This window comes from Megascapheus bottae, unplaced genomic scaffold (assembly GCF_031878675.1).
Source record: "Megascapheus bottae isolate mThoBot1 unplaced genomic scaffold, mThoBot2.hap1 H_1, whole genome shotgun sequence".
Classification (NCBI taxonomy): Eukaryota; Metazoa; Chordata; class Mammalia; order Rodentia; family Geomyidae; genus Megascapheus; species Megascapheus bottae.
Window position 1 is genome coordinate 1,090,235 of NW_028327858.1, and position 14,907 is coordinate 1,105,141.

Here is a 14,907-nt window from a genome sequence, read left to right on the forward strand (position 1 = left end):
AAATAAAAAATTCAAATTGAAAAGTAAATAACATTACAGGGACACTAGGAATAACTTTATAATAAAAGTGTGAACACTTAAACAAAAAGATAATTTCTTAGAAAATGTTGTCCTAGCGGGGCGTGGTGGCTCACGCCTATAATTCTAGCTACTCAGGAAGCTGAGATCTGAGAATCAGGGTTCAGAGCCAGCCTGGGCACAAAAGGACCTGAGACTTATCTTACAGTTAACCTCTAGAAAACAGGAAGTGGGGCTTGGCTCAAGGGTAGGGAGATAGCCTTGAGCTGAAGAGCTCAGGGACAGCACCCAGGCCCAGGGGTTGCCTTGAGCTTAAGAGCTCAGGGATGGCACCCAGGCCAAGTTCAAGCCCCATAACTTACAAAAAAAAAAAAAGAAGAGAGAAAGAGAGTTGTCCTTACCAAAGGAAAAACTGAATAATGTATGTAATCATTAAATTATTAAATCATTAAATTATTAAATTATTAAATCATTAAATTAATGTATGTAATCATTAAATGAAGGAATAGTTAACATTGTTCTCTCTCAAATCAATAAGACAAGATCATTTTACATAATTTTCAAGAAATTATAGAAGAATTTCCAAGATAAATTATATAAAGATGTGAATTATAGTAGGATTTTATCTTATTAAACTTTATTAAACTTTACATAAATCCATGAAAATAGTAAAGCAGGTACTATCATTTTATTTCAGAAAGATTAGCTGTTTATTCAAAGTTAGACAAATAGTAAATAATAGAACTGACTATAGTTCAGATTTTGGGAGTCTTGATTGGTCCTAGATTAATACATTTTATGTTATAAAAGCACTTTTACTTTTGAAAGCTTTCATAGAATAATAAAATTGCTTGACAGAGTTTTAGTTCTATTATTGGATTAAAAGTTACTAAACATTTATATACCTTTGGCTTTTTATAAAAATAATCATCAAACTCTTAATAATGTATCATGTGTACTCTGAAACTTGAATATTACTTTGGGATGACCTGTTAAACTCATCATATGATTTGAAAAATACAACATGTTTAGATTAGAATATATATCCCTAGGATATATTTATATTTACCGTATCATTTCCATTGTTTTCAGGAGGAGGGCAGCTTAAACATATGATTATCACTGTGAAAACCTTGAAAAATCATGGAATTTATTGTTTTATCTTTTGATTAGACTTTACCTAGTCAGAAAATGTTAATAATTTTTGGAAACATTATAGTAGGTCATTAAATAAAGTACCTCACAGTTAAGGTGCTTTACTTATTAATTTGGTTTTATTTGTTGTTTTCATTTAGGGAAATATTTGGTGAAGAAAGTCCATTCACTTCCACAAGTATTTATTGATCACCTATTTCATGTAAGGCAAAATGTTAGGCACTATGGGAAGTATGTGGGAAGGGGAAAACACATAAAGATGAAAATGAGATATGGTGATTTTTTTGCTCACCTTTTTTTAAAAAGACTTGTAATCTAGATGGACAAACGGGTAAAAAAATTCAGATACCATTAGCAAAGGCTATACAGGAAATTGGTTGGGTCAAATTTGTTTTGGCTAGGATAATCAGAGAAGACTTTCTGAGAGGAAGTACTTCAGCTGAGGTTTGAAGGGTAAGTGGGATTTTTGTACATACAAAAAGGGCAAAAGAAATTGTTTCAGACACAGACAATACAATAACATAGTGAGCAGTGCATTCAAAATGTGATTCCACTGAGAAAAATTAAAAGCACTCTGACAAACCAATCCACAAATTCTTTCTGAACTTTACTATGTACTTATTGTTGTGCTAACTGCTTTTGAGAATCTTCTAACAGTCTTCTCTAGAATTAAATGGAGGAATGAACACTAGTTATAAGATAGTTGTCAACAAAATTGAAACAGGGACTTCTTTGTTAGAGATAGGTAGGGTAGAGGCCTGGAGCATGGCCTAGTAGTAGTGTGCCTGTCTAGCATGCATGAAGCCCTAGGTTCTATTCCTTAGTACCACATACCCAGAAAAAGCTGAAAGTGGTGCTGTGGCCCAAGTGGTAGAGTGCTAGCCTTGACAAAGCCCAAAGACAGTGCTTAGGCCCCAGGACTGGCCAAAAAAAAAGAAGAAGAAGAAGAAGAAGAAGAGAGAGGGAGGGAGGGATAAGTAGGGCAAGGGCAGGGTGCAAAAGTTCTTGTAAAAGTTAAAAAGAGGCCGGGAGTTTGGCCTAGTGGTTGAGTGCTTGCCTAGCATGCACGAAGACCCGGGTTCGATTCCTCGGTACCACATACATAGGAAAAAGCCAGAAGTGGTGCTGAGGCTCAAGTGGTAGAGCTTCTAGCCTTGAGAAAGTCCAAGGACAGTGCTCAGGCCCTGAGCTCAAGCCCAGGACTGGCAAAAAAAAAAAAAAAAAAAGTTAAAAAGAGAATTAAGCTTTTTAAATAAAGTCAAATATGAGAACCCTGTAGTTTTTTTCAATATAAAAAGTATATATTAGAAATTTTTAATGAAGGGAAATTATTATAGCAGTGTTATCAGAATATATAAGAGGAGGCAAACTCTTTAGTTTGGCTTGGTATTAATGGTAGAAATAGAAGTAAAGATAACCCCAAAGAACATTTCAAAGTAGAAAATTAGTGTGCCTCTTTGAAAGTAGGTAAGTGTTAGGAAAAGAGGTGGCATGTTTTTTTCTGCTTGCATTTGCTGGGAATGGAAATGGATAGATAGGTGGAAGCAAGGTGATAATGAAATCCAAGAAGAAAATAATTGTACCTGGATGGGGGTGATGGTTAAAATTTTCCATTCATGTGTTCTTAGAAAAGTGAATAATATCCTTTCATTGTGGGTATTGGATGGAATTTTCAGCATTGAGCAGGAGGTTTAACTTGGTAACCTTTTTCACCTCCTTTGATTTAGAATTTCCATGGACAAAAATGAGAAATACATGAAAGCAGATTCATTTAATGGGAAGGAATGTGGAAAAAAAAAGTTGAGCTCACTAAGAATACCATGGATTGATTATTCTAGGTGGCACTTTGGGTGGCATTTGTCATATTGTATTTTTTATTTTTTATTATTTTTAAACAATATCACTTCAGAATTTGCTGTAGAAGAGTTACTCTGTGGTATACCCTAGCTAACCACAACTACCACAGACTTTTCAATGTCTTGATGTACTCTGGTTTCCTCTTTTAAAGCTTCTATAGAAGTTTTTTTGTGTTTGAAAGAAAATAGAAAATAAATAAGGAATCCTGTATATGTAATTTACTTTTCCTATTTCTAGTGCCATTTTGCTACTCACATCATTTATCCTGAACTCTTTCTACTTGTATATTTCCACCAAAGCTGTATCTTGAAAGTTAACTTTCAGCACTAAGACCAAATTCTACAACTTTTGACTCCTGATTCTCCATGCCATTTTCTGAGACCTTATTTTAGCTGATTGGCCTTGAAGGTTTCTTCCTTTAACACTTATTTGTTTGTTTGTTTGTTTGTTTGTTTGTTTATTTATGCCAATCCTGGGGCTTTTGAACTCAGGTCTGGGCACTGTCCTTGGGCATTCTCAAGGCTAGCACTCTACCACTTGAGCCACAGCACCACTTCCTGCTTTTTCTGTGTATGTGGTACTCAGGAATAAATCCCAGAGCTTTGTGCGTGTTAAGCAAACACTCTACCACTAGACCACGCTCCCGGCCCTGCTTCCTTTAACTCTTACAACTACTATATTCTCTTTACAGTTGTAATTATCATTTCTATATGTAAATATAGGCATTATATAAATCTTTTTTTTTTTTTTTACCAGTCCTGGGCTTGAGCTCAGGGCCTGAGCACTGTCCTTGGACTTTCTCAAGGCTAGAGCTCTACCACTTGAGCCTCAGCACCACTTCCAGCTTTTTTGTATGTATGTGGTACCAAGGAATCGAACCTGGGTCTTCGTGCATGCTAGGCAAGCACTTTAACCATTAGGCCAAACTCCCGGCCGTTTTTTGGTGTAGCTTTTTTTTTTTCTTTTTTTTTTTTTTGCCAGTCCTGGGCTTGAGCTCAGGGCCTGAGCAATGTCCTTGGACTTTCTCAAGGCTAGAGCTCTACCACTTGAGCCTCAGCACCACTTCCGGCTTTTTTCTATGTATGTGGTACCAAGGAATCGAACCCGGGTCTTCGTGCATGCTAGGCAAGCACTTTAACCACTAGGCCAAACTCCCGGCCCATTATATAAATCTTTATCTTCAGATAAAGCAAAAATGATCATTTTCATGATTATGTTATAAAGATAAAATCCAAAGGATAAAGGTTATTATGCCATTGTACAGTCAACAAATAAAATTAACTAAGGCCAACAAATAAGATTAAATAAATCATTAATGCTTTTAAAGAAGCCAATTTTTATGTTTTATTTTCATATACCAAGTTATAATCAATCTTTTTACTTTTTCAACATATATTGAAATATTTGAACCTATTTTAAATAGTTTCTTAAATAAGTTCTAGTAATCATCATCATCAGTGTCTTTCAAAGACTTGCCAAGGTATCAGAGTACCTACAGTTTAACTTGAAATTAGCTATTAATTCATGTTATTCTTTTTGTGAAATCTATGCTTAAATTTCTAGATTTCCTTCTTACCTTTTTTTTTTAAGCTTTGGTTTACCTTTTCATTATTACTTCTGTGTATGTGTCAGAATTTTTCTTACTTCTCCCTTCTCTTTTCCTTTTGGCTGTTGTTATTTAAGCCTTAACTTCTGAGGCCTAGTAACTGGGCTACCTTTTATCCCTTTTTAACCTACTCAGTGATTTCCCTCCAAACCATCCCAGCTCTTTGTTTTTCTTTCTTTTTTTTTTTTTCCTGGTAACCCGTACACACAGAGATTAAGAGAGTCCTTAGGTCTTTCCCCTTAACTTTTTATTCTTTCCTATGTGTTTAACTTTGAATGCCTTATTTTTCCTTCTGAATATAAACCTATAAATAGATGTTTGTGTGCTTGGTGAGAAAGTTGATGTTACAAGAACTGGTGTAAAATAAACACATATAAGACCATGTGTGACACCTAAATACCCCTTCACAAAGAAAGTCTTTTTGTTTTGCCTAGCATGTTTAGGTATAAGTCACTTTATGTTGGCAGTTCCTTCTGCAGAACTTTACAAGCTGATGTATTTATTTCTTCACCCCATGCATGACTGTTTAAGGTTCTTGAGTAACCGTTAGTCAGTGGATATATACTAATAAAATCTGATTAAGTATAATACCATCAATAATAATTCTACACTTAATGTTTTGATAAAAATTTGGGGAGGAATATTAGGAAATCTTGAGAAAAAAATTATTAGTCAGTCTTATTCTGCTTCAGGAATTAAAAGAAGCATTTTAGCAGTTAGGCCCAATCTACATTCTGTACTAATATGTACCACTGTCTTGGAGTAAGAAAGGATAGGTTTTGGCCAGGAGTTTGACCTAGGGATAAGAGTGCTTACCTGAAGACCCAGGTTCAATTCCTGGGTACCACATACACAGAAATAGCCAGAAGTGGTGCTGTGGCTCAGGTGGTAGAGCTAGCTCTTGCCTTGAGAAAGCCCAAGGGCAGTGCCCAGGCCCTGAGTTCCAGCCCCAGAACAGGCAAAAAAAAAAAAAAAAAAAAAAAAAGCAAGGTTTAATTTTAAATATGAGGGGAAGAAATTTTAGAATCATGGATCCTCTAAAGAAAACAGTAAAAAGCTAGACTAGAATTACTGTTTGTAGTATGTCATAGGAACATTGTAGTTGGAAAACAGTGGATGAACAGGTTTCTCGGGTTTTAATGTCTCTTAATATGAATGTTACTCATTCTCCCAAACTAGTGCATTTCCCTTTCATATTCTTTCTATGTAAGTAAAAGGTTATTTTGACCATCCTAAATATGGAATCAAAATCTAAAACTTTCATGTCTGTAATTTGGTTTAAAAGTTAAAGAAAAATAAGCACTTTGGAAAAATGTCTGTCTTCATATCCTCATTAGGAAACTTCTGTTTAATTTTGTAGTCAAATCAGAAAATTAATGCCCGTTGGACCACAGAGGAGCAGCTTCTAGCAGTGCAAGGTATATTAAAGATATGCAGTTATTGTTGTTAATAATTATTAACTTGTCATGAAAGGTGATTCCTAGTTCTTCCCTGCCTATTGAAATAGATTGTGAAATGGCTCTTGTGTTCCCCCACAGAGTCCTGGTGACCAGGAATTTTGTGCTATATTTCTGGATGTGACATGCTGAGTCTGCTTATATTCACTTAGGATCTTGAATAGCACAAAATGCATTCTCAGCACTGAATAATTGATGGTGGTGGTGGTGGTGGTGGATATGGTGGACAAGCATGACCATGTCATGTTGGCTATCTGTGTCTCTGCTTCTGTAGTCTTGCAGTGGGGTCATTCGTACTATATTACTCATTGATAGCTTATAATTAAGCTCATAAACTGTGGTCTCTAGCTTCTATCATTACTTTATATAATGGTGTTTCTCTATTTGATAATAAAGGTCAGGTCATAATACTAACCACATGCTTAACTTTGAATATAATATGCCTTAAGAGATGTACCACTGCATGCTTTAGAAATCTGACTTTAAATACAACTATGTTTAGGCGGGGCACTAGTGATTCACACCTGTAATCCTAGTGGAAGCTGAGCTCTGAGGATCATGGTTCAAAGCCAGCCCAAGCAGGGAAACTCAGAAAAGAATGGAAGTGGTGCTATTATGCAATATGGTAGAATGCTAGCCTTGAGCAAAATGAGGCTTAGGATGGTGCCCGATCCCTAAGTTCAAGCCCCAGGACCAGGGGGAAAAAAAGTATATTTTAAAAGAAACTTAAAACAGATAACAGAAATATGCATACAGCATTCTAATGTGCTGTTTAAGAGCACTTTGCTAAAGTTACATGGCAAGCACTTTTTTTTTTTTTTGCCAGTCCTGGGCTTGAGCTCAGGGCCTGAGCACTGTCCTTGGGCTTTCCTCAAGGCTAGAGCTCTACCCTGAGCCACAGCACCACTTCCAGCTTTTTTTCTATGTATGTGGTACCAAGGAATTGAACCCGGATCTTCATGCATGCTAGGCAAGCACTCTACCACTAGGCCAAACTCCCAGCCCGGCAAGCACTTTTTGTATTAAGAATACCTGTGAGCAAATTGGAAACATGAACTTGGATTTTATCATGTTTTAATTGTTTAATTTAGATTATTTTTCCTTTTTATGATCAGCTATTTGCAGACTTATTTTTACAGGGACTATAGGGGGTTTTTCCTTTTTAAGATAAACTATCTGTAGAACTGATTGTAATTTAAAATATGGTTTGCTTTTATAACTTGATTGAGCGAGCCCTCTATGCTGAATAGTAGTACTAATAGCTTTTTTTCATCTATATTAGCTAATATGAGAGAAATGGGCACTACATATGAATATATGTTTAAAAAATATTTCCCATTTATTGACCAAGAATCGTGAAAATCCCAGATATTTAGAAGGTAAAAAAGATCACAGTTTGAGGACAGCCCTGGCAAGAAAGTTAATGAAACCCCATCTCAACTAATTAGTTATGTATGGTGTAATATGCCTCTGATCCCAACCAAGTGAGAGGCATATGAGATTCCCCCCCATCCAAAAAAATAACTAGAGCAAAAGTGCTCCTGCCTAGCAAGTTTGAGGCCTTGAGCTAAAAATAGTATCAGTTGGGTGCCAGTTGCTCACACCTGTAATCCTAGCTCCCAGGAGACTGAGATCTGAGGATCATGGTTCATGCCAGCCCAGGCACTCAAGTCTATAAGACTCTTATCTCCAATTAACCACCAGAAAACCAGAAGTAGTGCTATGGCTCAAGGGGTAGAGCACTAGCCCTGAGTTGAAGAGCGTAGGGACATCGCCCAGGCCCAGAGTTCAAGCCCCATGCCTGACAGAAAAACCCCACCAGTACATCAAAAAAAAATGCAGGGTTGGGAAAGTGCTTGTCTAGCAAGTGTAACATCCTGGGTTCTATCCCCAATACCAAAAAAGAAAAGACAAAAAAAATGCATCATTTCCAAATATGTGTCAAAGATTTAATACAAAACTATTCTGCAGATATCATATATCATCAGATATGAGAATAATATAATTAAAATTCATGGGTAGATTATTACACTTTGGTTATAGAGAATAAAAATTAGCCAACCGACATGATTTGAAAATGTTATATAAGTGTTTCAGTAGGATGGTTTGAGCTTCCTTTTGGTCATCCAGTGTGACATAGTCATTTCCTAAGAGAAGTGATTGAAGCTCTGTAGGCAGTATTGGTTGTATGTACACTGAGCACATCCATAAAATAATGGAACTGGGTTTCAGAATGATTCAGAATTAAGATTTTAGTTACTTTGTAATGTTCAGTAATGGCTTAGAATTAGACTATTTCAATTTTTATGTTACAATACTTATTTATATTTCTTTAGAGCTATGGTTTGCCGCTGTAGCAATTATTAGGGGGTAAATATTCCTTTCATGTAAAGACTATATTATTATAGTGTGCTACCTAATAAGAATCATGCACTAATTTCCAGTGTTAAATTGTTTATGTGAATTTTATTCTTTGAGAAATTGTCCTAGTATGAAAGTTTTTCTAATGAGGATCTCCTAGGGAAGTCTGGGTTAGTATTTTTCTATACAAAACCCAAAATTTGATATGGTTACAATACTACTTAAAGTAAAAGAGTCCATTGAGTGTTATGGCTTATTTGATCTTATGCATTTGCATTCAGTGTTAGGGCAGTGTAAGATTTCTGTACGTGTCTTAATAAGCAGTATATTTGGGTATAACTTACAAATATTAAAGTACTAATAGTTATAAACAAACATTTTTTGTTCTGAGGCTTATTCTGTATTATGCAAATTTTTTAAATAAGCCTCTAAACTAAGACAGCAGTTTATATGGAAATATGCATGTTGTTGGGAATTCAAAGGTATTTATTTTGATAATACATTGATGTTTTGTTTTTATTTTCACTGGAATTTTTGTTTTCACTTGGCTTTTATTTGGTTACTATATAAAATCATATTTGTGTAAAAATTTTAGAGGATTAAAAAGTACCATTTGCCATATAATGTGCTCCACATTTATATGATCAGAAGTACATCTCCAAACAATATAATTATATAGTAAAGTCACCTATATCTGAGTCATGATGGTTAAAGGTATATAATTACAGAGGGTTAGGGCCGGGCCTTTGGCCTAATGGTAGAGTGCTTGCCTAGCATGCACGAAACCCAGATTCTATTCCTCAGTATTACATACATAGAAAAGCCAGAAGTTGTGCCTTGGCTCAAGTGGCAGAGTGCTAGCTAGCATTGAGGAAAAAGCCCAAGGACTGTACTCAGGCCTTGAGTTCAAGCCCCAGGACTGGCAAAAAGAAACAAAAAATTACAGAGGTTACTTTAACATCTATAGCTTGATATTAAAAGGACATGTAGCTGAATTTTTTTCTTTTTATTCAAAGTTTTATTTGTGATAAACTTTATGTAATACTACTGTAATGACCACTTCACATTATAAAATAATAAATTATTGGGATTTTAGCATGTTTTAATTTGTATGTGACTTTGTATTCAAGATTTGGTATATTTTGGTTCAACATGCATTTGAAAATATTTTATCTTGCTCATATTTAGACTGTTACAATGTCCTGGAGAAAGAAATATCACTAATGCTACTATTGAGATTTATAATTCTATTACACAAACTTTTTTATTATAACTATTGAGACCAAACATATTTAGATCATTTTCCTTCATAGTACTTAAATACGAATTTCTCACCTTACTTTCCTATCCCATCTATTCATGTTGTTGTTAACTAAATGTTAACCATTTAAGTAAGTTTTCAACTCTCAAGTGAAAAGTAGTTGGAAAATCATGCTCAGATAAATAGAAATATCTGTTTATACTTTCATTATTCATTTTGTTATATTCTGTGTTATTTCAGTAACATTCTTTATATAAGTTACTAAGAAATCTATCATTAATGTGGTTAGTTTATAATTTCCATCTTAAGTAAATTTTCTAATATATGAGTTATCAATGAGACCAGTCATATTTTTCCCATATTAGGTGTTAATGGTGAAATAGTCCTATTTGTGTGTGATCACACACACACACACACACACACACACACACACACACACATATACTTTAGGAGTGATTTTTATCCTAAAATTGAAGTTTAGTATTCATGTGACAAAAACACCTTATTGAGGCCAAGAATATGGCCTAGTGTTAGAGTGCTTGTCTAACACACATAAAGCCTTGGGTTTGATTCCTTCATACCATATACAAAGAAAAGGCTGAAAGTGATGCCATGGTTCAAGTGGCAAAGCACTAACATTGACTCTTTTTCACAAAGCAACAATATAAATGTAACAGACATATCAATAATACAAAACATTTTCAGTAGCCAGGCGCTGGTAGCTCACACCTGTAATCCTAGCTACTCAGGAGGCTGAGATCTGAGGATCACGGTTCACAGCCAGCCGGGCACAAAAGTCCACGAGACTCTATCTTCAATTAGCCATCAGAAAACCAGAAGTAGCACTGCAGCTGAAGTGGTAGAGTGCTAACCTTGAGCTGAAGAGCTCAGGGAGTTCAAGCCCCACAACAAACCAAAAAAAGAAAGAAAAGAAAAAAATTCTCCATATGTAGGGACAGAAGCATGGGAATACAGTTATTTCCATTGTTGTTTTAGACAACCTATTAAATATCTTAATTTTTCTAGTCTTTTAGTGCTGAAAAAAAAAACTGCTTCCCAATTAAAATCTTAATGCTCTATTAGAATAAAGAAAAGTTTTCCCAGTTTTATCAAGATGTCAATATCGGCTTTTAGTTCTTTTTTATAATACCTGTCATTTCACAGATAGAAAACAACAGAACTATGGTCAAGTGGTTATGCTTACTGTAAAAGATATCTTCTGTTCCTTTAATTCATATGTTTCATCTTTTTAAGGAAAATTGATGTTAGCAAATCAATTACTTACCTTCATTGCTTACCAAAAAATAAAATTCATAAAGTAGATGAAAAAGTGGATTTAACATTTGCTAAAAATATGATAGTTAATATAGTATGTAAATATCAAGGAAGTAAAAGAAATCTCTATCTTGTCTCTAGGCTATTATTTCAAAAATAACTTTTTGCTAAATTTGTATTTTCCAATTATGTCAAGTACATGTGCACTTTAAGAAATTTGTCCTAAGAAGCAGGGGGTGGAGGAGAAATCCCCTGAAATCCTGTTACCTAGAAGTATATTGCTACTGTTCTAGAACTTTGCTGGCTTTTTTTGGACAATTTTTAAATAATCCAAAAGCAGCTATCTAGCTAAACAAGCAAACCTGATTCCCTATTGTTGAGAAACACCATATAAATGCTTCAGGAGTCCAGCTTTTAGGCTGAGCTCATGTGTGTAAATGATATTCACAGTGTTCTAATCTTGTATAAATGACAGCCTCCACAATTCAGAATTTGAGATAATTCAGACAGTGGCTATTACTGTGAATAATAATGTCTTCTTTAGGGTCACTCACGCCTGTAATCCTAGCAACTCAGGAGGCTGAGAACTGAAGATCAAGGTTCAAAGCCAGCCCAGGCCCTAAAGGACCTGAGACTCTTATCTTTAATTAACCCCTAGAAAAGAGAAATGGGGCTTGGCGTGGACATAGCCTTGAGCTGAAGAGCTCAGGGACACCACCCAGGCTCAGGAGTAGGGTGGTAGCCTTGAGCTGAAGAGCTCAGGGATAGCACCCAGGCCAAGTTCAAGCCCAATGGCCCACAAAAAATAAAAAAAAAATAAAAATATCTTCTTTATTTTTAAAAGATTTTATTAACATTGATTTTTTACATCATATTTCAAATGTCAAGTTTAACGAATTAAGTATTCAAGAATGGGATCTCTATATGTGATCACTGGTACATATATTTAAGCACAAAATTAAAATTAAGCTGAGAGTTTATCATAGATAATTATAAAAATGTCTTCTTTAAACTGGGTATAGATTGCTCATATCTGTAATCCTAGTTAGTTTAGGCGTCTGAGATCTGAGTATTGTGGTTCAAAGCCAGCCCCTGTAGGAAAGTTCATGAGAATCATAACTCCAATTAACCGACAAGAATCTGGCAGTGGAGCTGTGGCTCAAATGGTAGAGTGCTGGCCTTGAGCAAAAAGGCTCAGAAACAGAGCCCAGGCACTGCTGAGTTCAGGCTCTAGGACTGACATGATTAAAAAGGTCTTTAAACAAATTAAAGGCAAAAGTGTGTGTGTGTGTGTGTGTGTGTGTGTGTGTGTGTGTGTGTGTGTGTGTATCAGTACTTATATGTCAGCAAATAATGGAATTATATTTAAAAGTATGGGCTTTCATAATATATAATGATAACCATATCCTAATGATTTATATTTTTATGTTCTCAAAAAAACTTTTAAAATACATATGATTGTAAGGTATTATCTACCAGCATGAGAAGCCAAATCATTAATTATAACTTGTAAAAATGGAGTTTTGAAATTTGATTAAAAATAATTGTACTCTTTCCCTGAAAAACACTCAATTGTATTTCTTGTATGGCTCACTAAATATCCCACCAACCTTTGAAAACTGACCTCTTGCTCTAGAAGTGACATTTCAATTTAGCAATTTTAATTCAAATGTACCTCAGTTTTAATTTTCAGGAAGTGAGTGACTTAATAATATCTAACTTAACTCTGTGCTAAGAAAGCCACCAGATAACCTTATTGATTGTAAACCATGAAACTAGTGGACCACCGTTTCTCCCAGTAAACAATGAAATTTAGGTGACTGTGGCACCGTAAGTTAGTTACTACCTCTAGAAACTGTCATTTAGAAACCTAATTGATGATTGTTCTAAAGAAGCAGTACTGATAAATCCTTTGGCCTTGTACAAGGCCAATGTAGACCACAATGTAGAGCATAAGAATTCTATCTTCTTGTTGGTACCAGTGGCTTACACTTATAATCCTAGCCATTCAGAAGCTGTGATCGAGATTTGAAGCTATTCAAACAGACAAAACAAGGAAATGCTTATGTCCAATTCAAAACCAACTGGAAGTAGAAATGTTGCTCAACCAGAAGAGCATCAGCCTTGAGCAAAAAGCTAAGCAAGAGCACAAGGCCCTCAGTTCAAGACCTAGTGCTAAACTTACATAACTATATATATAATATGTATTATGTATATATAGTATATGTATATAGTATATAATTGTATCTATTATATGTGTATATAGTATATAATTGTACATATAATTATATATAATATATATATGATTTATTCTAGCTAGAACATACCTTTGAGCAATATCATTGGGAATACAAATTGATCGTGCTGGGTGCTGTTGGCCAAACCTAGCTAAGATCTGAGGATTGTGGTTTGAAGCTACCCTGAGCAGCAAAGTACATGAGACTTGTATCTCCAGTTGACCACCAAAAAGCTGGAATTGGAGATGTGGCTCAAGAGGTAGAGCACTAACCTTGAACAAATGAATTCCATTTGAATTCAAGCCCCAGGACTGACACAAAGAAAAAAGAGAAGAAATGCTCATGTATACCTCTTGTAGTGTGAGGAAGAAGTAAGATGAAGCCTTATAGGAAAATAAGATTTCCTAACCACCTTGTGCAGACTTGGCATTGTGGCAGTGCTGGTGCTGACTTGTACTTCGTCAGTACCACTTCCCAGCCTTTTTCACTTCAGAGTAAACAAGGGATATGATGAAGTTTGTCAGAATACAGTGGCACAGGTAGATGTGGTTGTGCTGGTCCAGAGAAGACTGCCCGTAAGCTCCAAATATTACAGAAACTGCCCATGCATCCTGTAGGTTGAGGGAATTGGTATCTGGACACAGTTGTTCTTAGAATCCTAATGTATCCTCAGTCAAACAACATGCTTGCAGTATAGCCTGAGCTGCAAAATTTGTACTGGCTTACATGTGTTAAATTAAACACACTTAGATGAGCTGGAAAAAGACCTTGCCATACAAAGTTTCAGGAAAACTAAAGTTCTTATAGGAAGTAATTTTGAGTTGAGTCTGTAATTTTGCAGATGTTATAATCTTCACTCCAATGGCCATTGAGCAAAAGAAAATTAGTGTCAAAAGGAGTGAAAGCATCAAAAGTAGTAGAGTTAAAAAGACTTGGAGTCAGAGTCCATCTTAATGTTACTTATTAGGAATTCAGAAGGTCTAAACCTAGTCTTAAGGCTTTTATTTCTAAATTCATACTCAGGCTTGTATTTCTAAAATGTGAATTAAGTATCTTGTGAAATTGTCCAATATAGCACTGGGTGTCTTAATTTCTAATAAGCAGTTATTCGTGTGCAGTTTTTTCAGATTTAAAATTTAGAAAATTAGTGTATAAGCAGTGAAAGAAGTATTTTAATATCTTAATAGTAACTATTACTATGAAGTAACCTGATTTTCAATGCCATATGAAACCTCAGTCTGCCTTTCTTACCATTAGAATTCATCTGAACTGAAATTCAAACTAGAAATCAGCCCTTGACTCAAAGACTGAATTACGTTTATGTTCATAAAACCTTGTCTGTCATTAATTTGTTGTCATGCATATCTTTCTCTTTGATAACTAAGAAACATAACTTGTAAACCCAAAGTTCTATGTTTAAAATAGGATATAGTTATAAGATGATAATGTCAGACCTCCTATCCAAAATACTATAAGGTAAAGAAACTCCCCCTCTCCCTAGGTTAGCCCTTGCCTGTTAAATGTAGCCAGAGGTGCTTGTTCCCAAATTCTCAGTTTCGAATAGGGACAATATGTAAAAATAGAACCATGTCACACTGATGGTACTTCCAAACAATCAAATATTTTAAATAATTGATTTTGATAGCATTTCTGCTAAAGAATTCATGTATTCTTAGTCTT

At 35.1% G+C, this 14,907-nt stretch overlaps 1 protein-coding gene across 5 annotated transcripts in view; it reads left to right on the top strand.

Moving 5' to 3' along the window:
* Positions 1-14,907, top strand: part of LOC150038966 (REST corepressor 3) — a 46,354-nt gene that overhangs the window by 29,163 nt on the left and 2,284 nt on the right. For all 5 annotated transcript variants that reach the window (XM_090328132.1, XM_090328133.1, XM_090328130.1 and 2 more), the window contains one exon: positions 5,997-6,054. In XM_090328132.1, coding sequence (XP_090184258.1) covers positions 5,997-6,054 — 58 coding nt within the window. The remainder of the gene's footprint in view (positions 1-5,996; positions 6,055-14,907) is intronic.